At 37.5% G+C, this 14,460-nt stretch overlaps 1 protein-coding gene across 1 annotated transcript in view; it reads left to right on the top strand.

The window, feature by feature from the left end:
* Positions 1–14,460, top strand: part of LOC137399844 (pecanex-like protein 1) — a 37,822-nt gene that overhangs the window by 8,614 nt on the left and 14,748 nt on the right. Inside the window, exons 6-12 of the mRNA XM_068086082.1 lie at positions 2,609–2,736; positions 7,954–8,062; positions 9,824–9,919; positions 10,517–10,667; positions 12,031–12,166; positions 13,350–13,533; positions 13,883–14,121. Of these exons, the coding sequence (XP_067942183.1) occupies positions 2,609–2,736; positions 7,954–8,062; positions 9,824–9,919; positions 10,517–10,667; positions 12,031–12,166; positions 13,350–13,533; positions 13,883–14,121 (1,043 nt within the window). The remainder of the gene's footprint in view (positions 1–2,608; positions 2,737–7,953; positions 8,063–9,823; positions 9,920–10,516; positions 10,668–12,030; positions 12,167–13,349; positions 13,534–13,882; positions 14,122–14,460) is intronic.

The raw sequence follows: 14,460 nt of genomic DNA, 5'->3' as shown, positions 1-14,460 counted from the left end.
TAAAAGCTAAGATGTAATAAATTTCTGAAAGACAGCAAGCCCTCAAATTAGCTACTGAATATACGGCAGCCGCCTTTGGCTGCCGTATATTCAGTGGCTGCCGTATATAGAGGCTAGTATACGTTCTAAAGTTTAAACCATTGCTGTAAGTTTAAAAAGTCTAAAGTTAGAAATAAAAGTAGAAGCCCATGCCTTTTACTATTCTATCAGGAAAATTAGACTTTTTGGCGATAGACATTTTATTGTCTTTTCTGACAATAGTGCTGAAAAAAGACCTTCTCATTCGATCAAATTAATATATCAGATCTCTATGAAAGATTGAAGAGATCAGAGTACATCTAACATCTCTCTTTTGTAGCAGTTTTATAAAATATGCAATCGTTTTCGTCGTTTCAAACAGTTTGCAAATCGAATTAAGATATTTCATGTATTCGTGTCTTAAGACTTCTTTATGGAGTCTTACTATGAATGCAAAGGGTATCTTTGAGATAGCGTGTAACCATAGTTTACATCTGCTTTGGTCTATACCAGGGATGGCCAAATGATATTGGCCATGATCCGTTACAGACAAATCTGACGAATGAAAGATCCACAACAAGCTGAAGATGTGTATTTTTCTTTTTTATCATGCATAAATATGCAATTAGTTATGTACAGCTTAAAACAAGGCGTCAAACAAGGCGTCAAATACTATTTTTAAAAACTTCATTTATATACATAACTTGACTAAAAATCAGTGAATAAATTTGCTGCAATAAATATGTCTGATGTCAGTGAGAAAAATGATGAGTGGGCTCTGACTTCACAATACTATCAAAACGCAGTTTCCTGCCAGTTACAGTCACTCTTAAAGTTTACAAAAATGAATATTTGTGAGTCGTGTTCTATGTTTACTTTTTACAAAATTCATTGCTGAAAGCAATGAATTTACAAAAATTCTGAGAAAAGTTTAGAAGAATTTTAAAACAAATTAAAAAAAATACTTCAAAAAAATTTTTCCAAGAGCTAACTTAAAAAATCCACAAAAAAACTACAAAGATCCGAATCCGGATCTAGATCCGCCATTTGGCCATAGCTGGTCTATACTATGACTCCGCACATTTGCTAGTCTCACATGTTCTAGCCTCACATGTACTCACCTCACACGTACTAGCCTCACATGTAATAGCCTCACATGTACTAGCCTCACATGTACTAGCCTCCCATGTACTAGCCTCACGTGAACTAGCCTCACATGGACTAGCCTCACATGTACTAGCCTCACATGGACTAGCCTCACATGTGCTAGCCCCACATGTACTAGCCTCACATGTACTAGCCTCACGTGGACTAGCCTCATGTGTGCTAGCCGCACTTGTACTAGCCTCACGTGGACTAGCCTCACGTGTACTAGCCTCACATGTACTAGCCTCACGTGTACTAGCCTCACGTGTACTAGCCTCACATGGACTAGCCTCACATGTACTAGCCTCACGTGGACTAGCCTCACGTGGACTAGCCTCACGTGTACTAGCCTCACATGTACTAGTCTCACATGGACTAGCCTCACGTGTGCTAGCCTCACATGTACTCACCTCACACGTACTAGCCTCACATGTACTAGCCTCACATGTACTAGCCTCACATGTACTAGCCTCCAATGTACTAGCCTCCAATGTACTAGCCTCACGTGAACTAGCCTCACATGGACTAGCCGCACATGTACTAGCCGCACATGTACTAGCCTCACGTGTACTAGCCTCACGTGTACTAGCCTCACATGTACTAGCCTCACATGTACTAGCCTCACATGTACTAGCCTCACATGTACTAGCCTCCAATGTACTAGCCTCGGGTGAACTAGCCTCACATGTACTAGCCTCCAATGTACTAGCCTCACGTGAACTAGCCTCACATGGACTAGCCGTACATGTACTAGCCTCACGTGTACTAGCCTCACATGTACTAGCCTCACATGTACTAGCCTCACATGTACTAGCCTCACATGTACTAGCCTCACATGTACTAGCCTCCAATGTACTAGCCTCGGGTGAACTAGCCTCACATGTACTAGCCTCCAATGTACTAGCCTCACGTGAACTAGCCTCACATGGACTAGCCGCACATGTACTAGCCTCACGTGTACTAGCCTCACATGTACTAGCCTCACATGTACTAGCCTCACATGTACTAGCCTCACATGTACTAGCCTCACATGTACTCACCTCACGTGGACTAGCCTCACATGTACTAGCCTCACATGGACTAGCCTCACACGTACTAGCGCCGTGCGGTACTATGGTCAAACATTGAGTTTTAGGAGAGAAATTATACTATGTAACTAGTTATGCATTTGTGTTTGCAACCTCCTAGTGATGAAATAGTTTTTTTGACTCATACATTACAATAAATGTGAACTGAGTATTGTGTTGGACAAAATGGCTGCTTCTTAAAAATTGTATTTCCTTATAATAGCATAGGCAAGCTCTAATGGACGGCTAGACACTTTCAGGCTGAGATATATATCAGTAGTTCATAAAGTACATTGTATAAATAAAACGTGATTGCAGAATGAATAATTGAGACTATATACAATGAACATGCTTAATGCTTCATGTTTTTATTTCAGTTAATTGGGAGAGATGCTTCAAAAGTGGATGAGGTATCCAGCAGTGTGGCCTTCTCAGTGTTCAGCGCCTTGCTTGTTTCCATATCATACCACTACAGTCGCTTGTCTAGTGATCCATCCCATCTATGGTATGTCTATGGTATGTCTATGGTAAATCTATGGTATGTTTAGTCAATAGACGCATTTATGTTGTTTCTATTAACCTGCTACAACTGGTATAGCCATTGGGGTGTCACATCCATGGCGTATTCAATCATTCTTTCACCGCTCTGATACATCTAGCGGCTTGTTATATCTATGGCACGCCTTATAATTCATTGCAGCTATAATAGATCTAGTGGCTTGTCACATCTATGTTACTCTCAGGGAGCTATTAAATCCATGATGTGCGAAGAGTCATGTCATTGCTGTGACATATAAGAAGCTTTCATATTATTCGTGAGGCTTAGTTTTGTCATTTGATGGGTTAGATAGAACTAATACTAACTGCCACATGCAGCAAGTAACAATGTTATCTAGAGAAGACATCGGTGTACAGGAATGGCTGCATGAACAGAGTGAAGAGGATAAAATCTTCATTTATTGACGTAAATATAAGAGAATCGTCTAAATCGTAACCAAACTCAGTTTCTATTACTTTAATGATTCCTTCAGTTAACTACCCGAAAGTTGAGGTTTATTAAAGTTTGTTATAACTGCATTCATACCTCTACATATGAGCTTAATGCATCCCACGACTGAGCTCGTATGTCAATGTTCTCGTTAATCAAAGCAGTATTTCCTATAAAATAACAAAATACAGATTAATCCATTCCTGTCTAAAAAAACACAAAAACAGGATTTTACGATGGAAAACATGTTATAATTGTTGTAATCCGCTACCTACGCTCACAAAGTAACGAATACTTTTCTAGTGGTTATGATCTGCAATAAAATGTAACATTACTATGTACAGCGCTGTATGGAGTTTTTACCTTTTGAGACAGATGTAGTTGCTAATGGCGGTGTGAGAGGGGCTTCACGGCAACGTGTTTGGTACGCCACACCTTTGTGACACTACATAACAACATAAACTTTAAAGATACGTTAAAGATGCCCACTTTAAGATAAGTTGTAATCTTGCACCAAACTTAGTTGTAACTTTGTCTGCGTTTTCATATTTTATTATCGTCTCCCTGCTTGGCGATATTTGCCTCGCTTTCACTATGACTTTTAGCCGACCTTTTTAAAACTTTTTGAAACTGATCTGATGAAGAAGACCCAGCGATACTGTTACATATACAGTTACTGTTACAATAGCGATACTTCGCCACTTAGTGGCTGCATTAAGAACCGGCTCATATCTCAAAGTCGTCTTGCATCTCAACGCAAAAGCTTGCTTGGACATTCTGCTGATATCTCGAATTTCTCGTATGTCTGGACTTTATTAAATTTTTTCAGTAGTTCAGTCTCTCTTGAACTACTGGACCACAGCTGCTGTATGTGATGAGTATTCTAAGGCACGTCTGATGCTGCTGTTCTAGCTATTTGAGGTGCTTGCTGTGTGGCATAAATGAGATTTGTCAGCTCTGTATACCATAAGCTTAGTGCTTGTCTTCAGATTTTTATTTATAAAAGCTTTTGCTCATAAGCTTCCGGAGGAGATGCTGGCAGAACGAAAGTACATGTAGGTTGTCTATCTCAATACCAATGTCGGGGTTTGATAACAGAGTTTTTCAAGATAGTTGAAGCTGTCAATATGCTCCAAGAACTCTGTCTACTCACCTTAGCCTCTAGTTGCCGGTTAGCCTGTGGTTGCTTGTTCTCATTCTTGTTATGGCTAGCGAGAAAGCATGGAATTTTTAGTGTTCAATTTGTGACCAAAGGCTGAATAAGCATATTCAAATGCCTTCATCATATTTTGTATTATTATAGTATCTGTTTACTTTTTCTAAAATCTCCTGACATATTAATTTTTTAAATCTTTTTGTAAGCTTTCTCATCAGTTTTGTTTCTTTCAATTTCCACTAGTGCCATCAACTTATGTAAGTAAGACAACTCCAACAGTAAGTCATCAATTTGCTCTGGAATTCCTTGAGGATGTTTCTATCATCTAGTCCAACAGTAAGTCATCAACTTGCTCTGGAACTCCTTGAGGGTGTTTTTATCATCTAGTCCAACAGTAAGTCATCAACTTGCTCTGGAACTCCTTGAGGGTGTTTCTATCATCTAGTCCAACTGTAAGTCATCAACTTGCTCTGGAACTCTTTCAGGGTGTTTCTATCATCTAGTCCAACAGTAAGTCATCAACTTGCTCTGGAACTCCTTGAGGGTGTTTCTATTATCTAGTCCAACAGTAAGTCATCAACTTGCTCTGGAACTCCTTGAGGGTGTTTCTATCATCTAGTCCAACAGTAAGTCATCAACTTGCTCTGGAATTCCTTGAGGGTGTTTCTATCATCTAGTCCAACTGTAAGTCATCAACTTGCTCTGGAATTCCTTGAGGGTGTTTCTATCATCTAGTCCAACAGTAAGTCATCGACTTGCTCTGGAATTCCTTGAGGGTGTTTCTATCATCTAGTCCAACTGTAAGTCATCAACTTGCTCTGGAATTCCTTGAGGGTGTTTCTATCATCTAGTCCAACAGTAAGTCATCAACTTGCTCTGGAACTCCTTGAGGGTGTTTCTATCATCTAGTCCAACAGTAAGTCATCAACTTGCTCTGGAATTCCTTGAGGGTGTTTCTATCATCTAGTCCAACTGTAAGTCATCAACTTGCTCTGGAATTCCTTGAGGGTGTTTCTATCATCTAGTCCAACAGTAAGTCATCAACTTGCTCTGGAACTCCTTGAGGGTGTTTCTATCATCTAGTCCAACAGTAAGTCATCAACTTGCTCTGGAACTCTTTCAGGGTGTTTCTATCATCTAGTCCAACAGTAAGTCATCAACTTACATAAATAAGACAACTCCAGTAGCTTGAAGCGATTACATTTGACTGCTAAATATGCCAGGTCCTGGGCAAGCAATGGAAGGTGATGTTAGAACAGAGCATTCTCTGTTTCAGCAATCATCTGACTGTCGAGCGTCTTCCGTCATGGTTACATATCACTTGTTTTTTTTTGACAATTTTATGGTCTATAATGTGTCAATGTTCCAAACAAATATCACACCATTGCATTTTTGAGTTATTTTTATGTAGAATTGAGGTGTTTGTGATCACAAGACCATGTTCTGAACATTTAGTTAGAGGCATTTGATTATTTTCATTGGTGTTGCTTACTTCCCGCTTGCGATCACATCTTTCCATATGTAAGCACCTTTGTTCCACTGTGAATGAAAGTAACCAAGCAGTAGTTTATGGTCAGAACTGTTTGGTTGACCTCATCAAGCTCCATTACTGCGTTTTCATGCTTCAAATAGGTTCGGAGTTGCTTCCACTCCAAATCATAGAAAAGGTAAGATCTGAATGTATTCGACGCCATTACACTAAATTTGTGTGAAGGCATTCGCTATGACAGTTTGACATGATAAAACGCTCACTGTTGATGGATCCAAATCAATACTTCGCTAAGCTCATCCCGGTGGAGGTGAAAATTTGTCATCATTGCGACCAATTGCGATCAGGCATCCTGGTCAAGTTAGTGTAACTAATTGACTGGGCATAAATTAAAAAGTGATCACGACCCAAAAGTGAGTCTCCTTTAACTAGTTTCGTTTTGATGGATACATCGCGAATCTTGAAAATACCTGCATATATATATATATATAGTGCAACTTCAATTCATTGAAACGGTGTCGTGCGAGTTCACCGGCAGCGGGCAACTCCAAACCCATTTGAAGCGTGTAAACGCAGTGTTTGTGAAACTTCTGCTTCATCTCAGTTGAGGCCTTCAGTATTGGTGCGTATACTGAGATAAGGGTAGTTTTCCAGTTTCCAAGTAAAGCCATGAACATTGATTCCAACTGGTAAGTGTTTATTCTTCTAATTATCTCACTCTTTATGGCAATGCCAACTCCGTGTGGTCTATTATTCAAAGCACGCAGTTTTAGCTTTTTTCTAATAAATAGTACCCTTCACCAGTTTCTGTCAGTTGTTCTGTGAGCCATATTCCGTCAATGTTATGGCTTCTAAGTTCTGCATTCTTCTGTGAGCCATCTTTCAATATTATGGCTTCTAAGTTCTGTGTTCTTCTGTGAGCCATCTTCTGTCAATATTATGGCTTCTAAGCTCTGTGAGCCATCTTCCATCAATACTATGGCTTCTAAGTTCTGTGGCCACTAGTGCTGTGCGTCTCTCAGGTCGATTGGTTTGATTATTGTCAGTGAGTGTCTTTATATTCAATATGGCTACATTCATGAGTATTTTTTACCACAGCGCTAGTGAATTCTTTGAATACAGACAGGTCAGTTGTGGACCAAACTTGAGGGCACCTGTTCTAACTCATTTTCCAGATTGAGGTGAACAGATTCGATCTTCAATCGATCTGTTTAGCCATCGGGATAATTCTTCTGTTTCAAGGAGCAAAATTTCTGATAAGTCTTCAGCGCCTGTTTGGTAGATTGAGATGACAAGCTCTAAGGCATTACAGTCCTGTTTTTATCACCGATAGTTACAGGACTTAGGTGGGGTGCAGGTAGAAGCTGTGTATTTAGTTAATGTGATAGACAGATGCGCATGTGAATCCATGGTCTTGGCTTTCAGTGGGACTAGAGGAGTTGGTTGCAGTGAAAAATCTTATGTGGGCTCATCAGCCTTTTGACAGGTTTCCTTTTAAGTCATTTAGGGTATTCATATGCCCTCCTCACCATACCAGAGTTGGACTTCAAGGGCAGAGTTGCTGCTTTAGTTGCTAAAGGTTCAACCATTTTGTACAATGCTGATTTCTTTAGCCGTCTCAAGGTTGCCTTGTTACACGCATGCAATATATGACTAGCTGTGCTACCCGGCGTTGCCCGGGTTTTAAAAATTAGCTTATAAACAGTAAAAGGTAATAAGAGTTGCCTGCCACTTGCTATTAGCCTGACACATTGCCAATAGATAATTTGAGTAAGCTTACTAATAAGAGCTACCGCTTCTCATGACGTTACGCCATAACCTTGCGTCGCGACGAAAAGCGGTAGCGTATTTGCTCCCATATAGCGACATATAATAATTGCCTAGCGAATATATCAAACTCATGTGGCTTAATTAGTAAAGTGCCAGACTGGTGAATGGGAGGTTTTGAGATCAAATCTTTTGCTCTACGGATTCTTTGTTCCAATATTTTAATAGCTATAGCTGGACAATCACAACGACAAATGAGTACACACTTTACCAACTTTGAGAAATATATACGGTATAGATTGTACTTTCTTTTAACTTTTAGGATGCTTATCAAGTCCAAATGTCAATGGAAAGATGAGACCGATGCCGAAAACAGCCAATCGGACGAAAGCATTAAAGATCCACTTCCTGGTCAAATCCGCAAGTCCATAGTGAGATAACATCATTCATATGTACACTTCTAATGAGACCTATAGTTATTACAGTTATTATTATTATTAGTTATTACCTAAAGCCTAATATCTACTTATATTTATTCTAATATAAAAAGTGTTCAACCTACAGAGTAAAATTGTAGCAAATTTTTGATTTTATTCCCGGTTTAGTTTCCAGCATACAGCGCTTGAAATTTGTTTAAACATTGCAATGTTGTAAATCTGTATATATAAGCACACTTATCTTTGGCATATTACAGGTATATTCAAACTTTGAACTATAAAATTGATACAATCTGGCATTTTCTTTCGAATGGCTGCGTTGTAAGTCGGAGCAAATATTCTCATTACAGTTCAGCGTATTTTGCTTAATTAATTCCATGGCCAAAAACGTAACAATAAATACTTCAAATTCTTATATTTTGATGCATTATATATTAGTATTTAGAAAATAAATGTAGACATCATATAGAATTTGAAAAACTAAATTAGAATAGTAATGATTAACAAAAAGAGGTTTTTTATTATAGTTTAGTTAGAAAGAAACCTTGATGTAGATGTAGTCTTGAAAATACAAGGGGTTTATTTTAATATTTGCTACTGTTCACATTTTGTCTTTAATTACCAACCTCTCAATTTTCACTCATTTGAGGTTTTCCTCTCTCTACGCCGCATCTTCTTCCTTCTTAATAGTAATCACTATATGGTTTTGTGGTTTTTTAAAGAATTGGTTCAAACATGTTTTTCTATAATTCGAAAAAACATTCCTTTTTTTCTTCATCACTACTCCCACTCACCTTTTGGTCTTTTGAGAGAACTATAATTCAACACTCTCACCATGGTTTTTGGGAGAACTAGAATTTAAAAACTAAATGAGGAAAGCATGAAGTGGTGTTTAATATAATTCAAACAGTGAAGATGTCAAGCAATGTGAAGTAAAACTGTCTACACAGGAACTGATGTAAAAAATCTGCAATATTTCAACAAACCTAAAACCTCATACTTTGGAAATTACGTCAGGTTTTAAGTCAAATGTTTGTTCAAATTTTAACAGTAGACTCATATAAAGGTAATCATATGTAGTAGTATGACTGTATTATAAATATTTTATAGAGGTAATCATATGTAGTAGTATGACTATATTATAAATATTATATAGAGATAACTACATGTATACGTAGACGTATGACTGTATTATAAATATTACATGTATCACTACCATGATTGTTATGGTTAACCTTGACTGTTTATATATCATTGATGCCGCCCTAAATAGGTAAATACATAGTGAAAGTCTGAGAGATTTGGCAAGCAGCCGATTTGCGAAGACAATTGCAAGCAGATTCTACACATTCTTATTGTTCCTCATTCCGTATATCTGTGGATGAGTCTTGTCTTTGTTTATTAACTAGTTGCCAAGCATAATCCAATTTCTCTGTTACCAAGCCAAATTTAGCAGTCTTTTGTTTTATTGTTTAGAATTATTAAAGCATTGTGTCTGGCGCGCTATAGGTTTTCCTAAACTGTTACATGACATAGGCAGTGCGTAGCAATAATTCGGGTTTTCTTCTTGTAAATGCATTATGATAAAATTACAACCAGGGAAAGCAAATCAATTTTTTTTCCAATTTCAAACATTTTATGCAGTTATCAATGAAATTTTTCTATACAATTACTCCCACCATTTCATGAGTTCTTGTACTATCATATGGTCTAGCTAAAGTCAGGATGTGACCTTGACTATCCGTTATATTGTAGTATCAACGACTAAGAAATGATTTGATCGTCTGCGTTGTTTTGGCCATCTTTATGTTTGGAATTCATGTGAGCACAGTGTTCAGTGCCGTATTTCAGGTAAGAAGAGAACTTGTTACATCTCTCCATCAATAATCCACATATGGTCACATTTAAGTATTGTTGAGCTAAAAATACCATGTAATTTGGAATAGCTATTGTTCTCTGTATCATGTGATTCCAACATTAGCAAAATTTTGTTGGATAGTGATTTCCTGCTGGACTGCCCCAACCGAGTGACAGACTGCAATATGCTAATGGAGCTATCAGGCAGAACTATGGCGTTGTATTTTATGATTACAGCTACACTAAAAGTACTATAACTGTCAATGTTGATGGAAGCTGATCTGTTGTTAGCTCAGTAGTAAATGCATCGCAGTCGACGTTCTTAGCATTACAACACAAGACTTGAGTGTCATTGAATTTGCTTATTTAAAGCTAAATCACGCTTGTCATGCTTGTGATGTGAGTTAAGCCTAAAGGTAAGAGAGACAACTCCCTGATTTAATGAAGGGTTGACTGATAGGCAGACTTAAAACATAGTTATTATTCTTCTGGGATAAGCATTTTCCTGAATTTGTCTGCAATTGAATTATTTAAAATTCTATTCTGTCGAAAAATTCCTATTTGTTTCTGAATGTTGATCGTTCATTGCAGCCTCTGGTGAACAATATTTTGTGCTATATCACCATGGCTGTTGGCTTTCTCACGCATTACGTGTTTGGCCAGCTGCGTAAGGAGTACCCATGGCTGTGTTGTTCTCATCCTTTTCTCAAGACTCCCGAGAGGGAACAGTTTAACATCACAGGTGTGTTCAGATAAGGGGCGTGCAGATTACACTGTCTCTGCTGACCATATTGTATTCATGTGAATGCTACTACCTACATGTACATACTTCAGTCTCTAAGATAAAGTGTTAATGTGAGATCTCTCATAGGATCCTGATGACACATAAGTTTATGTGATCTCTTGATGATGAGTTAACTTTGCTAGTTCTCTATATTGTTGCATTAACTTTACCTGATCCATTCAGCAATATATTAATTTTACCTGATCCCTTCAACAATATATTAACTTTACCTGACTCGTTCAACAATATATTAACTTTATCTGACCCCTTCAACAGTATATTAACTTTACCTCACCCATTCAGCAATATATTAACTTTACCTAACCCATTCAGCAATATATTAACTTTACCTGACCCATTCAGCAATATATTAATTTTACCTGACCCCTTCAACAATATATTAACTTTATCTGACCCCTTCAACAGTATATTAACTTTACCTCACCCATTCAGCAATATATTAACTTTACCTAACCCATTCAGCAATATATTAACTTTACCTAACCCATTCAGCAATATATTAACTTTACCTGACCCATTCAGCAATATATTAACTTTACCTGACCCCTTCAACAATATATTAACTTTATCTGACTCCTTCAACAATATATTAACTTTACCTGACCCCTTCAACAATATATTAACTTTACCTGACTCCCTCAACAATATATTAACTTTACCAGACCCATTCAGCAATATATTAACTTTACCTGACTCCCTCAACAATATATTAACTTTACCTGACTCCTTCAACAATATATTAACTACTTGGTAGATAAAACATTCAAATTAAATTTCCTTCATTATTCAGTACATTTAGTTAGACACCACATGAGTTTTTGTATTTATAACTGTATTTATAAGTGGTTCATCTCTCAAAACATCCAGCATTACTATTTACATTATAATAATTATATCTGCACTAAGTTCAGTCTCTAGTACGACTCACTACAACAAGCTGTTTACATGTTCATGTATGTAATATTTAACTTAACTGCATGCTATGACCAATTCCTTTGCTTTGTTACTAACATGGCACCGCAGTAGCTTTTCTCTATACCGTGTGGCGTCCGATTTGGTTATAAACAATATTATATGCAACGATTACTAGTACAAAATCTAGTCTTGCATATAAATACTGAAAAATTTTTTATATTTTGGCAAAAGATATTAAGAGCATAAAGGTTTTTTACAACTTGTCATCATGGTGTTTCAAGAAACTCTATATGTGTATTGTTATATTTGAGATTACCCACCATCACTGTGTATAGTCCATGATCATGCTCGAGTGGACGCTGTTTGTTTCATATACTTGTTGCAGGGCCGGCCACAATCACATGGTTCGAAAAGTTATACGTATCGTTGAGATTCTTTGAAAAAAATCTCCTGTATCCTGCTGTCTTCCTCAGTGGACTGTCTCTCTCAACTCCAGCTGTTCTCAACAAGTTTGGTGTCTAGTGAGTTATTTATAGACTGACACGTTTGGTGTCTAGTGAGCTATTTATAGACTGACACGTTTAGTGAGTGGAGCTATTTATATACTGACAGGTTTGGTGTTTAGTGAGTGGAGTTATTTATAGACTGACAGGTTTGGTGTTTAGTGAGTGGAGCTATTTATATACTGACAGGTTTGGTGTTTAGTGAGTGGAGCTATTTATATACTGACAGGTTTGGTGTTTAGTGAGTGGAGCTATTTATATACTGATAGGTTTGGTGTTTAGTGAGTGGAGTTATTTAAAAACTAACAGGTTTTTATGTTGACTCTGTAAAGTGTTTGGGATGTCCTTAACATGGAACATCCATGCTTGACCATTCTTGTTTTTAGCAACACGATGCAATCAACAGTAGAAGTGACTACTAGCTGCTGAGCACATTGTAGTCTCACTAAAAGCTAATACATTAAATCAGATACATATATATCAGATATCAGAAATCAGATATATATATATATATATATATATATACATATACTCATGCTACAGACAGTACTGTTTCGGCTATTGAAGCCTCATCAGTGCAGCTCAGAGCTTAGGCAAGGGACACAAATCCCATTACCAATGATAGTTGACTTCCTGAATTTATATATATATATAAATTAGTAGAGAAATAGATAGTCTGTCATTAGTCTGTAAATCTCAATCCCGAAACTGTCTGTAGCTAACCAATATAAGTATTAATTTATACTGCTCCACTCTATGTTGAGCAGTGTGGTTTTAGGCCTACTTATGATAAATTTCAATACATATATATACATGTATATATATATGCATTGAAGTTATAAATATATATATATATATATCAGCGTTTTCAACACAAACACCAAGTAAAAGATAAACATCACAAAATACAAATATGGATTTTTTGGTAAAATAACAAGATTCTTAGTTTCAATGTGGTTGTGTTTAACAACATATTCATTTGAGGCGGTATAGAAGGCCAGGGTACTGATTGTCTGTGTATCATGGGTGTTTTGATTTCCAACGTGTCTTGTTACGTATACCATATTTACAATCAAAGAAAGATTCGTGCATCTATTATGTTGCGAATTTCTATCGTTATTAATAGTAGCTACTGTGCTATTTTTTTCGATAGCTAGTTGCAAGTATTTGTGTTTGAAGCCATATTATGGTCTGATTTTAGTGTCGGGCCTCTGGTGCTTGTGATATGCAGCTTCAAGTCTCTGAGAAGCTCGTACTCTGACGCTACATCACATTACTGCGTGCTTAGCCTTACCCAGTTTGCCTTTAACTACGACTACGCTCGCTCCCCTGAGAGAGACATGTTCGTGCTCAACTACGCTCTCATGCTTATCTTTTATTCCAAGGTACCCTCAGCGCTGTCACCTGTCAGATGTTGTCACCTGTCAGATGTTGTCACTCGGCGACAATATCTCACAGGTCATATCTCTCATGCTAAACACGCGCAAAGGTCAATAATATAGAGTTTACTACTTAGCTCGCAGCTTTTGACAAGTCTTTGGCAGCCATTTTTGAGACGGGTAGTGAACTTCCGATGTGGTCTGTCTATAGACTGATACTGACGCTGAGAGTCTGCCAGTAGTTTCTTTAGAGGAACTGTTAGAACTCTTTCACCTAGTCATATGTTAGATGTCATATTTGTAATAGATATTTGGTAAGTCTCATATCTTACCTTCCACTCGCTATCTTTTGTAGTTTGTGGATTTCTATCTCAAGTGTAAGTTCATATTTGTATACATAGCGCCATGGCAACTGGCCTGGGGCTCAGCATTTCATGCATTTGCCCAGCCCCTCAGCGTGCCACACGCTTGTATGCTATTTGTACAAGCAGCGCTCTCAGCCCTCCTCTACACGCCTCTCAACCCTTTCCTTGGAAGCGCTGTCTTTCTCAACTCTTATATGAGACCCATCAAGTTCTGGGAGAGAGACTACAAGTAAGTGATCCTGCAGCATTGCTTTTAGCAACCTTTGCATATAGAGGCAGCTGCCTCTTTGGCCTTTGAAATATGAGCAGCTGCCTTTGACCGTTGCAAATATAGGCTACAGCCTTTTTGACCTTTGTGAATATAAGCAACTGCCTCTTTGACTTTATAAAAATAGTCCGAACTTTTTTCTACTCTTGTTGAAAGAACTAATGTTTTTCTTTGATGCTTAGAAATTTGAGGTGTATTTATTTTAAATTTCTGTAAAATTATATCAGTGAACTGTTCTATTGCTCAAGGTATAATCTGATCAAAGGTTGATAACATAAAATATCGTATGACATTTCAGAA

Source organism: Watersipora subatra, chromosome 7 (genome assembly GCF_963576615.1).
Source record: "Watersipora subatra chromosome 7, tzWatSuba1.1, whole genome shotgun sequence".
NCBI classification, from domain to species: Eukaryota; Metazoa; Bryozoa; class Gymnolaemata; order Cheilostomatida; family Watersiporidae; genus Watersipora; species Watersipora subatra.
Note: the sequence above shows the minus strand (reverse complement) of the source record. Positions and strands in the feature narration are given on the sequence as shown.